This window comes from Malurus melanocephalus, unplaced genomic scaffold, assembly GCF_030028575.1.
Source record: "Malurus melanocephalus ecotype Western Australia unplaced genomic scaffold, MMel_1.1 scaffold_54, whole genome shotgun sequence".
Lineage (NCBI taxonomy): Eukaryota > Metazoa > Chordata > Aves > Passeriformes > Maluridae > Malurus > Malurus melanocephalus.
This window is the reverse complement of record NW_026623286.1, coordinates 308,296-322,446: the sequence shown is the minus strand read 5'-3', so window position 1 is coordinate 322,446 and position 14,151 is coordinate 308,296. Positions and strand designations below refer to the sequence as shown.

Below are 14,151 nucleotides of genomic sequence, written 5' to 3'. Positions count from 1 at the left end.
AGTGCCCTGCAAATTTAGTGGGAAGTGGCAGCGCTGCTCCTGGTGCCTGTACGCCTTTGTAACCTGTGGCACGGGTGAAGGGGAGGGGAAGGAAGCAGGCTTGCTCTCTGCTGCCCTGTGTCATGGGGCCAGATAGATTTAGCGTGTATATATGTGCAAATAAGAATATATATACCTTTTGCACTGTACAGGACTTCCCCGAGGGACACATCATGGGCCTGAGAGAATTTTCCAAACACTGTTTGARCTCTGTCAGGCTGGTGCTGGGACCTCGTCCCTGGGGAGCCTGTTCTGGTGCCCAGCCACCCTCTCTGGGTGAGAAACACTTTTATAATATACAACCTAAACCTCCCCTCACACAAGTCCAGGCCATTCCTTTGGGTCCTGTCACTCACTGGTCACCACAGAGAAGAGATCAGTGCCTGACCTTCCTTTCCCTTCACAAGGAAGCTGCAGATTGCAATGAGGTCTGCCCTCAGCCTCCTCTCCTCCAGGATGAACAGACCAAGTTGACCTCAGCTGCTCCTCGTAGGGCTTCCCCTCAAGGCCTTTCACCATCTTTGTGACCCTTCTTTGATGCTCTCTAATAGCTTTATATTTTTTTAAGTATTGTKGTGTCCAAAACTGCACACAGGACTTGAGGTGAGGCCATGCCATCACAGAATAGAGTGTGACAATCAATAAATGTATAATATATTTTCTCATACATGTTAAGTAGTCTTAAAGCCACTTTGTAACATTTGTTTTCCTGTCTTTCCCGAGTTTTTTTTCTCTGTTTCTTTATTTCCATGCCCCTGGCTAGATGTCCAGTCCCAAAGAGTAGTGGTGAATAGGGTTAAATCCAGCTACTTGCCAATAATAGGTTGAGTTCCCCAGGGCTCAGTACTGGGTCCAGTCCTGTTAATATGTTAATTGATGGTCTCAATGGATGACATTAAGTTGGGCAGGAGTGTTGATCTGCTGGAGGGTGGGAAGGCTCTGTATGAGGATCTGGGCAGGCTGAATCCATGGGCCAAGTGGCATGAGATTTAACAAGACAGAAGGACAGGCCCTACACTTTGATCAGARCCCCAAGCAGCACCACAGGATGGGGTCAGAGTGGCTGGAAAGCTGCCCAGCAGAAAGGGCCTGGGAATGCTGGTGACAGTGGCTGAACATGAGCCAGCTATGTCCAGGTGGCCAAGAAGGCCAATGGCACCTTGGCCTGGATCAGCAACAGCGTGACAGGACCAGGGCAGCAATCGTCCCCCTTCCTGGTGAGGCCACACCTCCAATCCTCTGTTGAGTTTTGGACCCTCACTACAAGAAAGACATTGAGGTGCTGGAGTGTGTCTGGAGGAGAGCAGAGCTGGTGAAGCATCTGGAGCATGAGTCCCATGAGGAGCCACTGAGGGAGCTGGGGTGTTCAGCCTGGAGAAAAGGAGCCTCAGGAGTGACTTCTGTCGCTCTCTACAACTGCCTGAAAGGAGGGTGTGGCCACCTGGGGGTTGGGCTCTTCTTCCAGGCAACCAGTGACAAAATAATAGGATGTAGGCTCAARTTGTGTCAGAAGGAGGTTTAGATTGAATATCTAAACCTCTAAATCTTTCTTCATAGAAAGGGTTATCAAATGTTGGAACCAGTTTCCAAGGGTTGTGGCTGAGTCCCCATCCCTGGAGGTATTTAAAAACCRTGTAGGTATTCTCTTAGGGATGTGGTTTAGTGGTGAACCTGGCAGTGTTATGTTACCATCTGGACTTAGTGATCTTGGAGKCCACTTCCAACCTAAATGATTCTGTGATTTAATCTGTCCCTTCTATAAAAACTTGTTTTCCTGGTACATCCTTAAAAGTGGAGCCTCATCTGTTGTCTGAGTTGATCTTGAGGTGCAGAGTCCTAATATTTATCCTGCCATGTTCCTTGGCCTGCCAGTTCAGCTCACAGAAATGTCAAGAGGGTAATTCAGTGAGGAAAAAAATGAGCAGGTTTTTGTGGCTTTAGAAAGCTGTATTGGCTTGCTTTAAAGAGCTAAACAGCTGAATTCACAGTGAGTCAAGGGGCTGCATCTAAATGAGCAGGAGGAGAGTGGAAATTGTTATGGTCAGAAAGGATTTGTTTAGTTCATACCACGTGAAGCTGTACCCAGCCTATGAGGKTGTGTGTTTGGGAAGAAAAAAACTGCATATCCAAAAATGAAAGGGGGTGTTGGTCTCCTGAGAACCTTCCAGAGGTGCTCATTTTTAGAGGCAAGGAAACTTCATGAAGTCTGAAAAGAAGAAAGCACCTAAAAAGCAAGAGAACAAAGAAATTAAAAATACAACCTGACTTGGGTTTTTATAAGATATTCCTAAGGTGAATTGTGACTTGACCTCAAAATATTTAAAGAAAGTCCTCATTCTCCTTCTTCTTCCTTTAGAAGTGYTCAAAGAAAAGTCCTTTTCAGTAGTCCTACCTTCTGAAAACATTCAGTRTAATTGGTAGATGTTTGTTTAAAATATGTAGGAAATACAGGTTTTTAGACGTATCTTACTGTCTTGAACAAAAAAAAATTCATTGGAAAACAAGTTGCTTTTTTTTCCTTCCTGAAGGAGGGTAGTCTATGCATCACTCAGATATTTATATGTGCATATGTATTTATTTAGCTGTTTCTTGAATATGGAGTTGAAACAAAACAGATAAAACTAACCAGAGATTATGTGCTTTATGCCATAATCCAGCAAAAGGATGCCTTATGCCACATTCTTTGCAGTCTTCTTTTCAGCATCCAAGTTAGTCCCTTTCTATTTTGGAATTGCAGAAAAATTAAATATTTACAAAACTCAAACCCCATGCCCCTATTTTTATGTGCAWTTTTTTTTCCTGTGCTTGRGCAAATTTCTGCAGAAATTCTCTCRATTGGGGATGCTGTTTCATCACTGGGCAGATAGTGTGATATCCTTCATTGCATTTAAGCACTGTTTGTCACTGAAGTGCTGTGAGCTGGATGAAGTGATATATTATGCATTAAAAAGCACACTGCTTGTCAAAGATCCAGATCAGCAYAGATCTTCTCTGCGAGTGCAACCTTTTTTTCCATCCCCTTGGGCTTATTTGTTAAACAATTTTTTGTGCACTGGGAGATCTGCGGCATTATGCTGTGAATGTTAATATCAGGGCTACAATGCAAATGAGACCTAGATGCGTTTGTCAATTAATATTCTCAATAGTCTGCTGAACAGTGCTGTTGCCCTATATCTCCCCAGTTCTGGATAGGAGTGGATTCTAGTTCYGTTTGCAGTCTGGAAGGCATTTGTTGTGTCATAATGCAGCAAGAGGTGGAAATGAATGTAGGTTCTGCCAGCCTGGAATTTTTCCTCATCTGTTTGCTGGCTAAAACTCCCACAATAGGAGAAGCTGATCCCTGTTTTCCAATTGCAGGGGCTGTTTTCCTGCAAGACTTACATTTTACAGAAATGGAGGAAATCTTTGTGTTGGCTTCCTTGCACAACACCTTTCAGGGGACAGGCTACTTGACTGGAAGTCAAGAAACCTAATTTATCCTCTTGGCTCTGCAGCTGAGARCTTTAGTAGTGGGGTATTTTGTAAGTAGTAGTTTGGCTAACTGGAAGCAAAATTTGTAGTGAAACAGTGCTGAGCACAGTGTCAAGTAATGACTGTGGGCATTGTTGTCATGATGGATTCATACTATTCCTGAAAGAAGTGAAACAAAAGACCCCTTCATTATTGTTTAGTTTACAGTTCTCATTTGATCATTTTTAAAGTTTCACTTAAGAAGTAAAGATTGGTCTGTGAGTGCCCGGAATAGGCTTCTTGCAGTACTTCATGCAGTATTCGCGAGTAGTGTTTTAGGATAGAGTTTACAATTTATAGCAAGTGAATGGTATAACTTTTGAAGGAAATATGATTAGAAAAGCTTTTAACAATATCACTTCTTTTACATGGAAAATAGTTTGTGTTTCTTTATAGTGACATTCAACTTACTGAATCTATGAAAAACAAATTTTCAGAAACATAATGCTCAATTTGTGTTTTCTTGAGGTCTTTTTAGGCAGCCCTTCAGATTGCTGTATCTATATTTTGTAAAAAAAATGTTTCTTGCACAAAAGCTGACAATACACAGAATCACTGAATGATTTGGGTTGGAAGGGACCTTAAAGATAATCTAATTCCAACTGCCCTGCCATGAGCACGGRCAACTTCCACTAGACCAGACTGCTGATGAATGTGTTTGTTACCTTGCCAGTGGAGCAAGAATATTTTGCTAATATTTGTTCTTGTTGAGTAATTTGGGTGAAAGCAAACCTTACATAATGTAACTGATAATTCTCCATTAGAGGGAAGAAGAAGAAAGGATTGTGTGCACTGCTCATTTCTATGTGATTTTTTTTTCCTTCTCCTTCAAAAGTTCCCATTCCAGTGCAGAAGTGTACTTACTTGTACAGTAAGTGATTTTTTCCCCAACTTCCTGCATCCTGATAATAGAATCCACTGTGATGCTAACAGCCATTCTGATTTTACTGGAAYGTGAAAATAGAAGTGATGATCTTTTAACATGGAGCTGTCCTTTACGTTTATTATTTGTACCCCTAGGAGAATAGAGAAGGAGTTTCTGCCATTGTCAAAGAGAATTTATATGTTACCTCTAGTGGCTTATCTTTTGCAGACCATTTTTTTATCACTTCTCGTCCTTTAATATGAGCCATGCATCATTGTGCAAACCTGTTTCTTCAGGAGGATCTGTTGCACTTCTGGAAGTTGCTATATTGGTGYAGGAACCCATGTGAAAAATAGGATCTTTCTCTGAATCAGAGCATTTATTGGTAGAAAATAAGGTACCCCCTTTTGTGTGAGATGTTGGCTGTATTGTGAAAGAGGCAAGGGTAAAAGTAGTTCTTACGCATTTTCCTGGATCCTAATGAAAGGTCTTCTGTGTCATGCACAGATAATTCGTGGGAATCCATTAGTTCGAGTCTTCTTCCCAGTGGCTTCCATGCTGCTAGGAAAGGGCTGGTAAAGATCCTCTTCCTCCTCAGTCACTTTTCACTATGTTAATGCTTGGCAAGCTCTGGCTATACAACTTGTGTTACATGATCATTATTTTGTAGACATCTTTAATAACCTACAGCTGAAAAAGAGGAGGTAGGATYCTTGACAGCACACACTGATGTTCAGATTGCTTCTCATTTCACAAAGCCTCCACTCTATATTTTAGTGTTATCCAGAAACTGAAGTGGATCAGGATCTTTGAAAGCCTGTAAATCTAGGGCCATCCTTTTTTGCCCATCATAATTGCCTTGATGAGGGTAGGTTGCATGTGAGGGCAGTTTCTGGTTCCTCTGATAGTGTACCAGGTCTTTTAGACCAGGAATGCTGGTGATGATGCAGCTTTGGAGTCCCTCCACCTGGCTGCTACTATCACTGGCTAGAAGAGTCCCTGCCTGTCTCTCTTTTACAGGTGGGTGTAGCTTCAAGTTTTGGTCATCTTCATTGTAGGAGTCTGTGTTTTGGGGAAACCTAGATCAGCTTGCAAGGTTTCTGTGCTTAAGTCCATAGTAGCAGGAAAAGGTGGAGGGCAAAGAACTCTTTTTTGTGTCACTTCCATAAGGAATCCAGCCAGGCCATTTCAGGTGTCCTTTCTGCTTACTTGGACAGCCTTGTRTAGATTATGTGTGGGGAAACACCCTTTTTCTTCATTTTCTGCAAAGGAAGAAATSAAAACATAGTGCTRGGTGTAAAACTTTCACCAGGGTGAGTGGTGAGATTCCCAGTTTTGTTGAGACATTCTAAGGTTGCTCTGTTGAGTTTTCTGAGAGCTCCCTTTTCACCTTCCTGGTTTATAAACCAGATCATCATTCATAGTTTTCCTTCCCCATACGTTTCACAAACAATTTATTGTCTCAGGATAGACTTSCAGTAAGAACCACGGTGTATCTGTCATTGGAATTGAACTTGCTTTTAACAAGTTGCAGTTCGAAATGTCTATGGATAGTAAGTGTGATGTGTAAAAGGATTGTGATTGCTTTTGGATTCTTGTGCTAGGAGTGAAGTTAGGCTATAGTTTCCCTTTATGATTAGCTTTTGTAAAGAGGTGTGCAGGTAAGGTGAAAGGACAATATCTGGGACAATGCTTGTTTGTTAGATTAAAAAAATAAAAATTTTTCTCTCTCTTTTGAAAAAAAAACAATAGAGGAATTCCTATTCTGGAGATACTGTTTTCCTTCAAAATGAAACTAAAAAAATAAAAATTTTTCTCTCTCTTTTGAAAAAAAAACAATAGAGGAATTCCTATTCTGGAGATACTGTTTTCCTTCAAAATGAAACATTCAAATGCAAACACCTTCCTTTTTCTGTTAACTCTCTGATCTCTTAACTTGTAGCAACATTCCTAGATTTCCTGATTATTTTTTAAAAATTCCGTTCAGAAAAATTTTGTTTTACATTTTGGTGGAGTCAATCCATCTGTTTTGCACATTATATTCCTTTAGAGAAGAGACAGTCCAAAGGAAAAAGACTCCTTGCTGTTACAGCTGCTGGAAATTATGGACGATGTTTCACCATTTTTATTCTCTATGTCATCACAGGTTTTTTTTTTTCCCTATTTTAATTGCTTTTGAAGCTTTTTCAGGGCAAGGAGAAGAAAAGCAGAAAAGCGAAGAAAATAGGGCTAGAGAAGTCTCAAAGACATACTTACATTTGTTTGCTTTTCCTGCCCTTTTTGTAAAAATAAATAAATAAATAACAGTTTTGGAAGCTTTGAGTGTGAATCTATTGCAAAGAATGTGTTTGCTCTTTTAGAAGTGTTGATGGAGATTCTAAACTATTATGACCAAACCCTAATAAAAGTCTTACTTGCATCCAAGTAGGAAGTCCGAGTTGGGGGCTGGTGTCAGTGTGCTTCTCCTGAATCCCCTTGATGTTCCCTCTTRATATCCTAGTGATGAAGGTGCAAGCCTCCGTTCGTCAAAGTTCTGCTGGCTATTGGAGAGGTGGGGTCACAGTCAAAAAGTGCAGAATGCTGAATTCAGTCTGCATTTTGAATGAAGAACTTGAATGCATGCACTGTCCCTCTACAGCCAATCCCCACCCCCCACCCCCAAATAAAAACAAAAAACAAACACAACCCTTCACTTTTCCACAGCTGACTAAATTAATGCACTTTAGCAGTTAAAACTCTTCTACTAGTMAAAAATGCAGTCTGTACGGAGGTTTTGGTTAGTGTTGCGTATGGAACTTGGCATGTGTTTCTGCCTGTTCACTGCCTGTGAAACTTACATAAAGTCTAGGGGAAGAGTTCACTTGAGGCTTACATTTCAGAGCATTCATGCTGCATAGCATGAATGGGAGTGATAGCTTGACCTGTTTTCTAATAAAATAACCTATCTGATTGATTGTATGATTAGCTTATCATTCGTACAAATTCCTTACTAAATGTTTGAAGGCAAACACTGTTATTCACAGTGATTATAATTTTGTCTCTATTTATCTTTTTGCTTCCTGGAGCCAAGCCCACACAGTTCTGTGAAAACTGTAAAATATTATAGTCAATATATGAATTTTCACATCATCTTCTTAAACCTTTTTTCTTTTAAGTTTAAAGTAGGCTCCTGGTGGGGTTAACCCATATGTGCTTAGAAGAAGAATAAAGTCCTGCATAGTGATCTGTTTCTTACACTTAATTTAAAATCAAATAAACAAACATGAGATTACAGCTCTGAATTTTCCTGGGATCTCTTAAAGTGTGAGTTAGTTAAAGTCAGAGTACATTTCCCTGCTGTGGTTTTGATGTGTTTCTGTGTGAAACTGACGGCAGGATTTGTTCGAGTATGTAGGCCACTATTGTATTAGAATTACATAACCGCGTTGAGTGGTGGAAACAGATGAAAAGACGGGATGTACGGCGTTCCCTCACAGATTATATCCTGCAACAATGAAGACAGCTCAAGCTTTGCAGAGAATGTGGTCACATGCAGTCAAAAAGTTGGGGATTTTGAAAGGGCACGTGAGTTGCTTTTTGTTGCMTCTTGATCCAAGTCTTTTCTTCCCCTCCTCCCCTCGTATATCCCTCCCCTCTCCTGCTCACTTTTATAGCCAGATGATTGTTGTGGCAGGTCTTCTGGTTTTGTTCTTCTTTCAGCGTGAATGGAGTTCTCTTTGGTGATCTCTCAGTAGCAAGTAATTGCATAAATCTCTGATGACTGTCAGTTAGAGCTGTAACAGCTGCCTGTTTGTATCACACAGGCGATTTTAGCACTTTGACTAGTTTTCTGCCAAAGATTCTGCTAAGCGGTCTATTTTGGGTATGTAGAAAGCACCTGTCATTTTGGTATATGAGCATTAGACAGATTTAAGCAAATCCCAACTACAGTGTTCTAATTAGAAATGGACTGACTTTAGTCCCTAAYGAATTTAGACTAGCTAATTACAGTAATTTGCGCTTACTGCAGGTAGCCTGTTGTCTGTGTGAAACCTGGGTGGACTTGTAGAACAGTTAGTGTTAGTAACTGGAGGTGGGGTTCTTAACCATTTTGCCTGCCTTTCTCTCTCCAGTGTTTTGGTGTGCAATCTTGCAGTGACACTGCGATCCTGTAAGGGATGCACAAGCTGCTCAGGATCCCTTTGTGTTTCCTTACAGATGAAGTATGAAGAAATTGGCAAGGTGATGAAGGCTTTTCATAACTCATCACTTGATGCATTCTGAGGAGAGTCACATCATTAAATGCGGAGTACAGGAATTTCGCTATTCGGGTGGAGACTTAGATATTAGTTTTGATCAAGTCCGTGACTGATGATTTGAAACATTTGTAGTCTCTCCCTCACTCTCAATCTTCTCTTCTCCATTAATCTGACGGTATGGGTTAGCATTGTGACAATGGCAAGCAGCAGTACATTTTATAATGTTAAAGAGATTATTGTTTAGAGATTGTTTTTGCCTTCTGGGCTTCCAAGGTGACCATTCAGTTCTCTGAACTGTATTGCAGAGCCTCCATTGCTTTATCAGCACAGCAGAGCTAGTCRTGTTGTCTGGGTAATTACATTGAACAAAATCAGCTTTGCAAGTACATAGTGTGCTTTCCTTCCCTGATGTAGCGTWCGGCAAATGGGAGAGAGCTTCCCAAGGAGCAGTTTCAAAAGATTGATTACTTCAACAAATACTTGTGAMTTTTAAAGTGAATTGTTTAATTATCTTCTGTTTCGTTTTTGGTAACGGTTTCAAGGTAAAAATAAACRCCCAAAATTTACACGGGGTGTACATGAAACAGTTGTTGGTACTATGAGGAACTTTTTCTAGGTGCAAATCAGACGATACTATGGGCTCAGCATCTTGTCCTTAATTATAGTGTCTGTAGGCAGTAGTTTCTCTTTCATTCTTACKACTTATTTTTTTGACCAGATGCCATAAGACTTACTTGTCAGAGCTAAGTAAACTTCACTCTGTAGTCTTGTGATGCTTTGATTTACTACCCAACGCATCTCTCCACTTGTGCACAAGGTTATACTTATGCCACTGMTCATGGAAAGCCTAGTTTTCTGGGAGGAAAATCTCGTAAGTTTCCTGTTTTGTACCCTTATATCCATCCCTGATATTGTCAACAGTGCTTTCCTCAGTCCTCTTCCTGCAGTGTTGTACTGAATAAGCAGTCATTTCTCAGGCTTTTCTTTGTCCCCATGGGTAGTAAGCTCTCTTTCACTGCATTCTGCCTGCCTTGCTCTGCACTTGCTTAGAGCTGGCCTCGGTATTCTTGGCTGAGGGGTAGTGTTGGTAGGAGCTGCATACAGTGCAAACTGAATTTAAGTGATGTTCAAGTTACACGTGTAAGTTGTTGAGGCTTTTTTATCTAGAGGAGGATGGAAAAGATTTTCCATATTCCCTGCCTCTACAAAATTTGAACCCACCTGCTTGTCCTTCAWAATTTGCTCGTTATTTGGTACTGACTTTCATTTCTAAAACTTTATTCAGTGAAGTCAGATGGAATTTAAATGACATCGAGGCCCCTGTTTAGCACAGACACATTTTTTGCAGAGCTTAAAGATATGTGGAAAAGCAGGACTGTGATGGTGTAGCCAAGGGTCAGTGGCAGGTACACTGTTTCCTACATGCCAGGCAAGCAAGCCTAGTCGCTTCCATTTATGGAAGCATCACAGCAGTTAAGGAGGAATTTTTCACTTGTGGCAAAGATTCTCTGTGTAAGGGGATATATCTAGTGAGACAGTTCAGTTTCAGATAGCTGAAAGTTTAGACATGTCAGCTGGTTAAATGGGAGTATCAGATAAAATAATTTCTCTGTGTGATTCAGCACATTCAACACTGACCCCAAGACACATGTGTTTTAATAATTAATAGTTATGAACACATTCTTATTTGATCTAAATAAGTCAAAAATTAGAAACAATTACTTRTATGGATTATTTTCAATATAAGCCATGATCTCCTACATCTATTTTTTCCCTTTAATTAGACCCCAGAGGTTCTGGAAACTGGAAAGCATTGTTCATTTTCTGGCAGAACAGTGGAAATTTAACACTGTTCAGTGTTGTAAAATTCCTGGTAAAAATGCYGAATGTTTTGCATATTCCCTCAGGTTCTCTGAGCCAGAATTATTTTTAAGTTTGTTTTCAATACAGTTAATGTGCAATAGAAAATGTAAATCTAGTTCCTCTTTGGAGTGCACAGAATCAACTGGAATTGTGCATCAAGGGGTTTGTTTTGCATGTGAGAAATAACATCCATAGCTTGCTGAATGCTTCTGCACTGCCAGAAGTCTCACTCTGAAAATGGAAGGGATGCCTTAAAGTACAGGCATACCATTCTTGTGTCACTTCTCTGTCTGTTGTTTTGGAGTGTAATCCCTGTGATGCCTTTAAAAACACCATTAAGTCTGAACTCAGCTTCTGTCTGAAATTCAGTTGCCTGAGATGAAGGAAGACCACTTTCAATACAAATAAATAAAACCTATGGCTTGAGTATTTGCATGCACATGCTTATGCAGTGCCTGGATTTTTCTTCTGTAAGGGATGCTTTCCATTTTTAAGTGTTTGCAGTGTGTCAAATGTGGCTCATTTTTCTCCTGATTTTACAGGGCAGGCACAGAAGGAGCTGGCAATGTACTATTTGCTGCATCACAGCTGGGTGATTATTCTGTATTATATTTTAAGCTGTGATGTTGGAAAGATTTCAGGTTATATCATGTAAGATAAAGTGATCAGCTGTAACTGGAAATGTGGAAGAAAATGTTTCTGAGAAGTGTCACAGACATGGCTGTAACTGTCCTCTATAGTGATATGTTGTGTTTTCCTGTGAAATTTAATTCTTTGGTGGGAACCTAAATATTTAGTTATGTAATTCATAGTGGACAAAACATTTTGTTAAATCCACAAGAACAAGAAGCAAGACATCTGAAGTCTAGTTCATTTTGAAACCCTCGGTTTCAACTACGAAWCTTATGGCTTACTGGGACAGAAAGGTCTTCCATAAGTATTTTGTGTGTTATTTGAATCAGAGCTATAGAGTGCTAGATGATCTGAATTAAATGCTTTTGCTGAATAAGGCTTTTCCAGAAAATCAGAATGAGCCATTAAATCAGTGAAACGTGAAGGGATTCTACCAGCCCGGATCTATTAATGTTTTTTGCCTTTTTAAAGAAAAATTGTCATTCATTGAAATACACAGATTTCATACTAATTGTCCCAAAATTTTAGAATATGCATATTGTTTTTAAACCGGTGTTTTAGTGGGGGRTTTCACAGTTTAATTTAAATAGTTATATGCTGTGTGTTTTACTAATTGGTTTCTGTGTGCAACAGGCCCCAGGCATGGAAGAGCTGATATGGGAACAGTACACAGTGACCTTACAAAAGGTGAGTGAGTGCCTGTTATATTTTTAGTTTTCAAATGTTCAAGCACTGGTTTACTTTGCATATGTTTTGCAATAGATGTTATTAGCATATCTGAGTCTAGAATAGGATTAATTAATTGTTCAAATATGTTTTTGTATTTTAAAGCTTAGCTGCTACTCATACAATAGCGTGACGCTTTAATGTTAAGAGTAAATTCAGTTAACAATCACAGTACTATATTTGCTACTGTTTGGTCTTTCTAATGACAGTATAATATACCACATGTCAGCCACGTAGCTGAATTCATTATTGAAGAGCCTTAAAAACAAAGCAGATGGTTCTATCAAGCAGTTTGTGGTTAATGTCCAAGCTTTGTAATAATCACTGAACAGGATTCCACTGACTTTATTTTTGTAACGTACCTTAATATCTACCAGTGTAGAATAGAATCCAGTGGAAAACTACTGTCATTAAAACCTGTAAAACAGATGGGCCATAGGTGTCACTTTTAACAGTTCTTTTAAGAAAACAGGAAGTATCAAGTGGAATCCTTTTGAATTAAAAGAAGTATACCMCTTGTGTCTACTTGTGTATTCTGCAATAGCTAGGCTGCCACACCATGGTACAAAGGTGTGCACTTTGGCTTCRGTGGTGGTGGCCTTCCCAGCTGTTCTGATGATCTGGGTTCAGTGAGCAGCCTGTACAGAGCTGCTTAAATTTTTTCACATCTTCTGCAATGAACTGAAACTTGAATAACCCAAGGTGAAAGAGCTTTCTTCTCTACATAGYTTGTTTCATGTGAGAAAGGGTTGGGTTTTAGCTTGCAGAGGTAGACAGGAGAAATGCTGAGAAGGTCTTAGTTCCTGTAATTTCCAGTATTTTAGATCTCAGATATCATGTAAGTGGGCATTACTTTTTTACCACAAAGAGAGACCAGGGCTGCTGAGATGGCAGGGGGCTACTGAATTTGCTGTATCAGCCACTGCCATTGAATTTTATAATTATTTTGAATCTGTATTTTTTTGGTGCAAAGCATCAAACTACTTCCTGTAAAACAAAGGTGCAGYAAGTGAAGTGCTGTTTTAAAAGAAAAACCCATTGCTTTTTTCCTCCTGAAGGAAATAATCACTTTATATCAGCATTAGTGGCATGAAGTGGCATATGAGTGACACACACTCACAGTGTGAGTTGGGGGAAAATCATGACTTCAACTTGATGTATTACTTTGCCACATGTTAAAACATTTTCTTCAAATGTTCAAATTACATAATTTGTAATTTTTAGTGATATATGTTTATGTTAAATAGCTGATAAAATTAAGCGTGTGTTGTTTTGTGCTCACCTTCTTGTCAGCAGTTCAGTTGTGCTGACAGTTCTCAGGTCTGGTGCTATCAACATGCTTCCTTGGCATTCTGTGAAGCATTTCTCTGATTTTATTAATGCTGTCTTAGGACTTCCATGGATCTGKTTTTTTGGTGATGACAGGTTTGACATGATTTGTGCATTTAAAACAGTTTATTGTGACTGTCTGTAGTGGAGGACTATAGACAATGCRCAGGTCTACTGCTTGCTCTTTGTAATCAACCATGATCTTGTTTAGTTTGAGGAGCAAGATGTTGTTACAAGCTACTTAGCAAKCATAATGAAGATGAGATCCTGGGAAAGCTATTGCATTTTCCCAAGTATCACTAACAAAATAGATTTACTTAACAATAGACTGGTATGAATAAGCTGTGGGATGGTGAAGCAAAATGCAGGCAAATTTAGTGAGTTCTTTATATAATTACTAGCAGTCAGTAGGCTGTAGATGTTTTGGAAAAAAAAACTTGTTATTTTGTTACTTGGATGTGTAAATACAATCTATTTTAAATTTAGAGGTACTGTTGTGTTTCTGCAGCACTCTGCATGCAACTATCATATTCTAAACAATACCTACTTAAAATGCCATCACATTCATCTTCTTCTTTTYCCCTGTCAGAATTCCTGCCAATGTATTTAAGTTTTGTTGTATTTGGTTTTGTTATAAAGGATTCGAAACGAGGATTTGGGATTGCAGTTTCTGGAGGCAGAGATAACCCTCATTTTGAAAATGGTGAAACATCGATAGTCATTTCGGATGTTCTCCCAGGTGGTCCAGCAGATGGATTACTTCAGTAAGCACTATTTTTTTATGTCTGGCATGGGAGCTGTTACTGAGTAACTGAATAGAAGGGATGTTATAAAGCTAGTTACAAACTATTTTTAACATAAATGTACAAATCCTTCATTTTATAGCAGTGATCCCTGCACACCACCATGGTCATCATTCCTGTTCTATAATCACATGTGGTTTGGGAA

At 39.5% G+C, this 14,151-nt stretch overlaps 1 protein-coding gene across 1 annotated transcript in view; it reads left to right on the top strand.

Moving 5' to 3' along the window:
- The window catches only part of TJP2 (tight junction protein 2), a 50,953-nt gene that overhangs the window by 18,135 nt on the left and 18,667 nt on the right, over positions 1–14,151 (top strand). Inside the window, exons 2-3 of the mRNA XM_057365545.1 lie at positions 11,782–11,835; positions 13,843–13,967. Coding sequence (XP_057221528.1) covers positions 11,791–11,835; positions 13,843–13,967 — 170 coding nt within the window. The 5' untranslated portion in view covers positions 11,782–11,790. The remainder of the gene's footprint in view (positions 1–11,781; positions 11,836–13,842; positions 13,968–14,151) is intronic.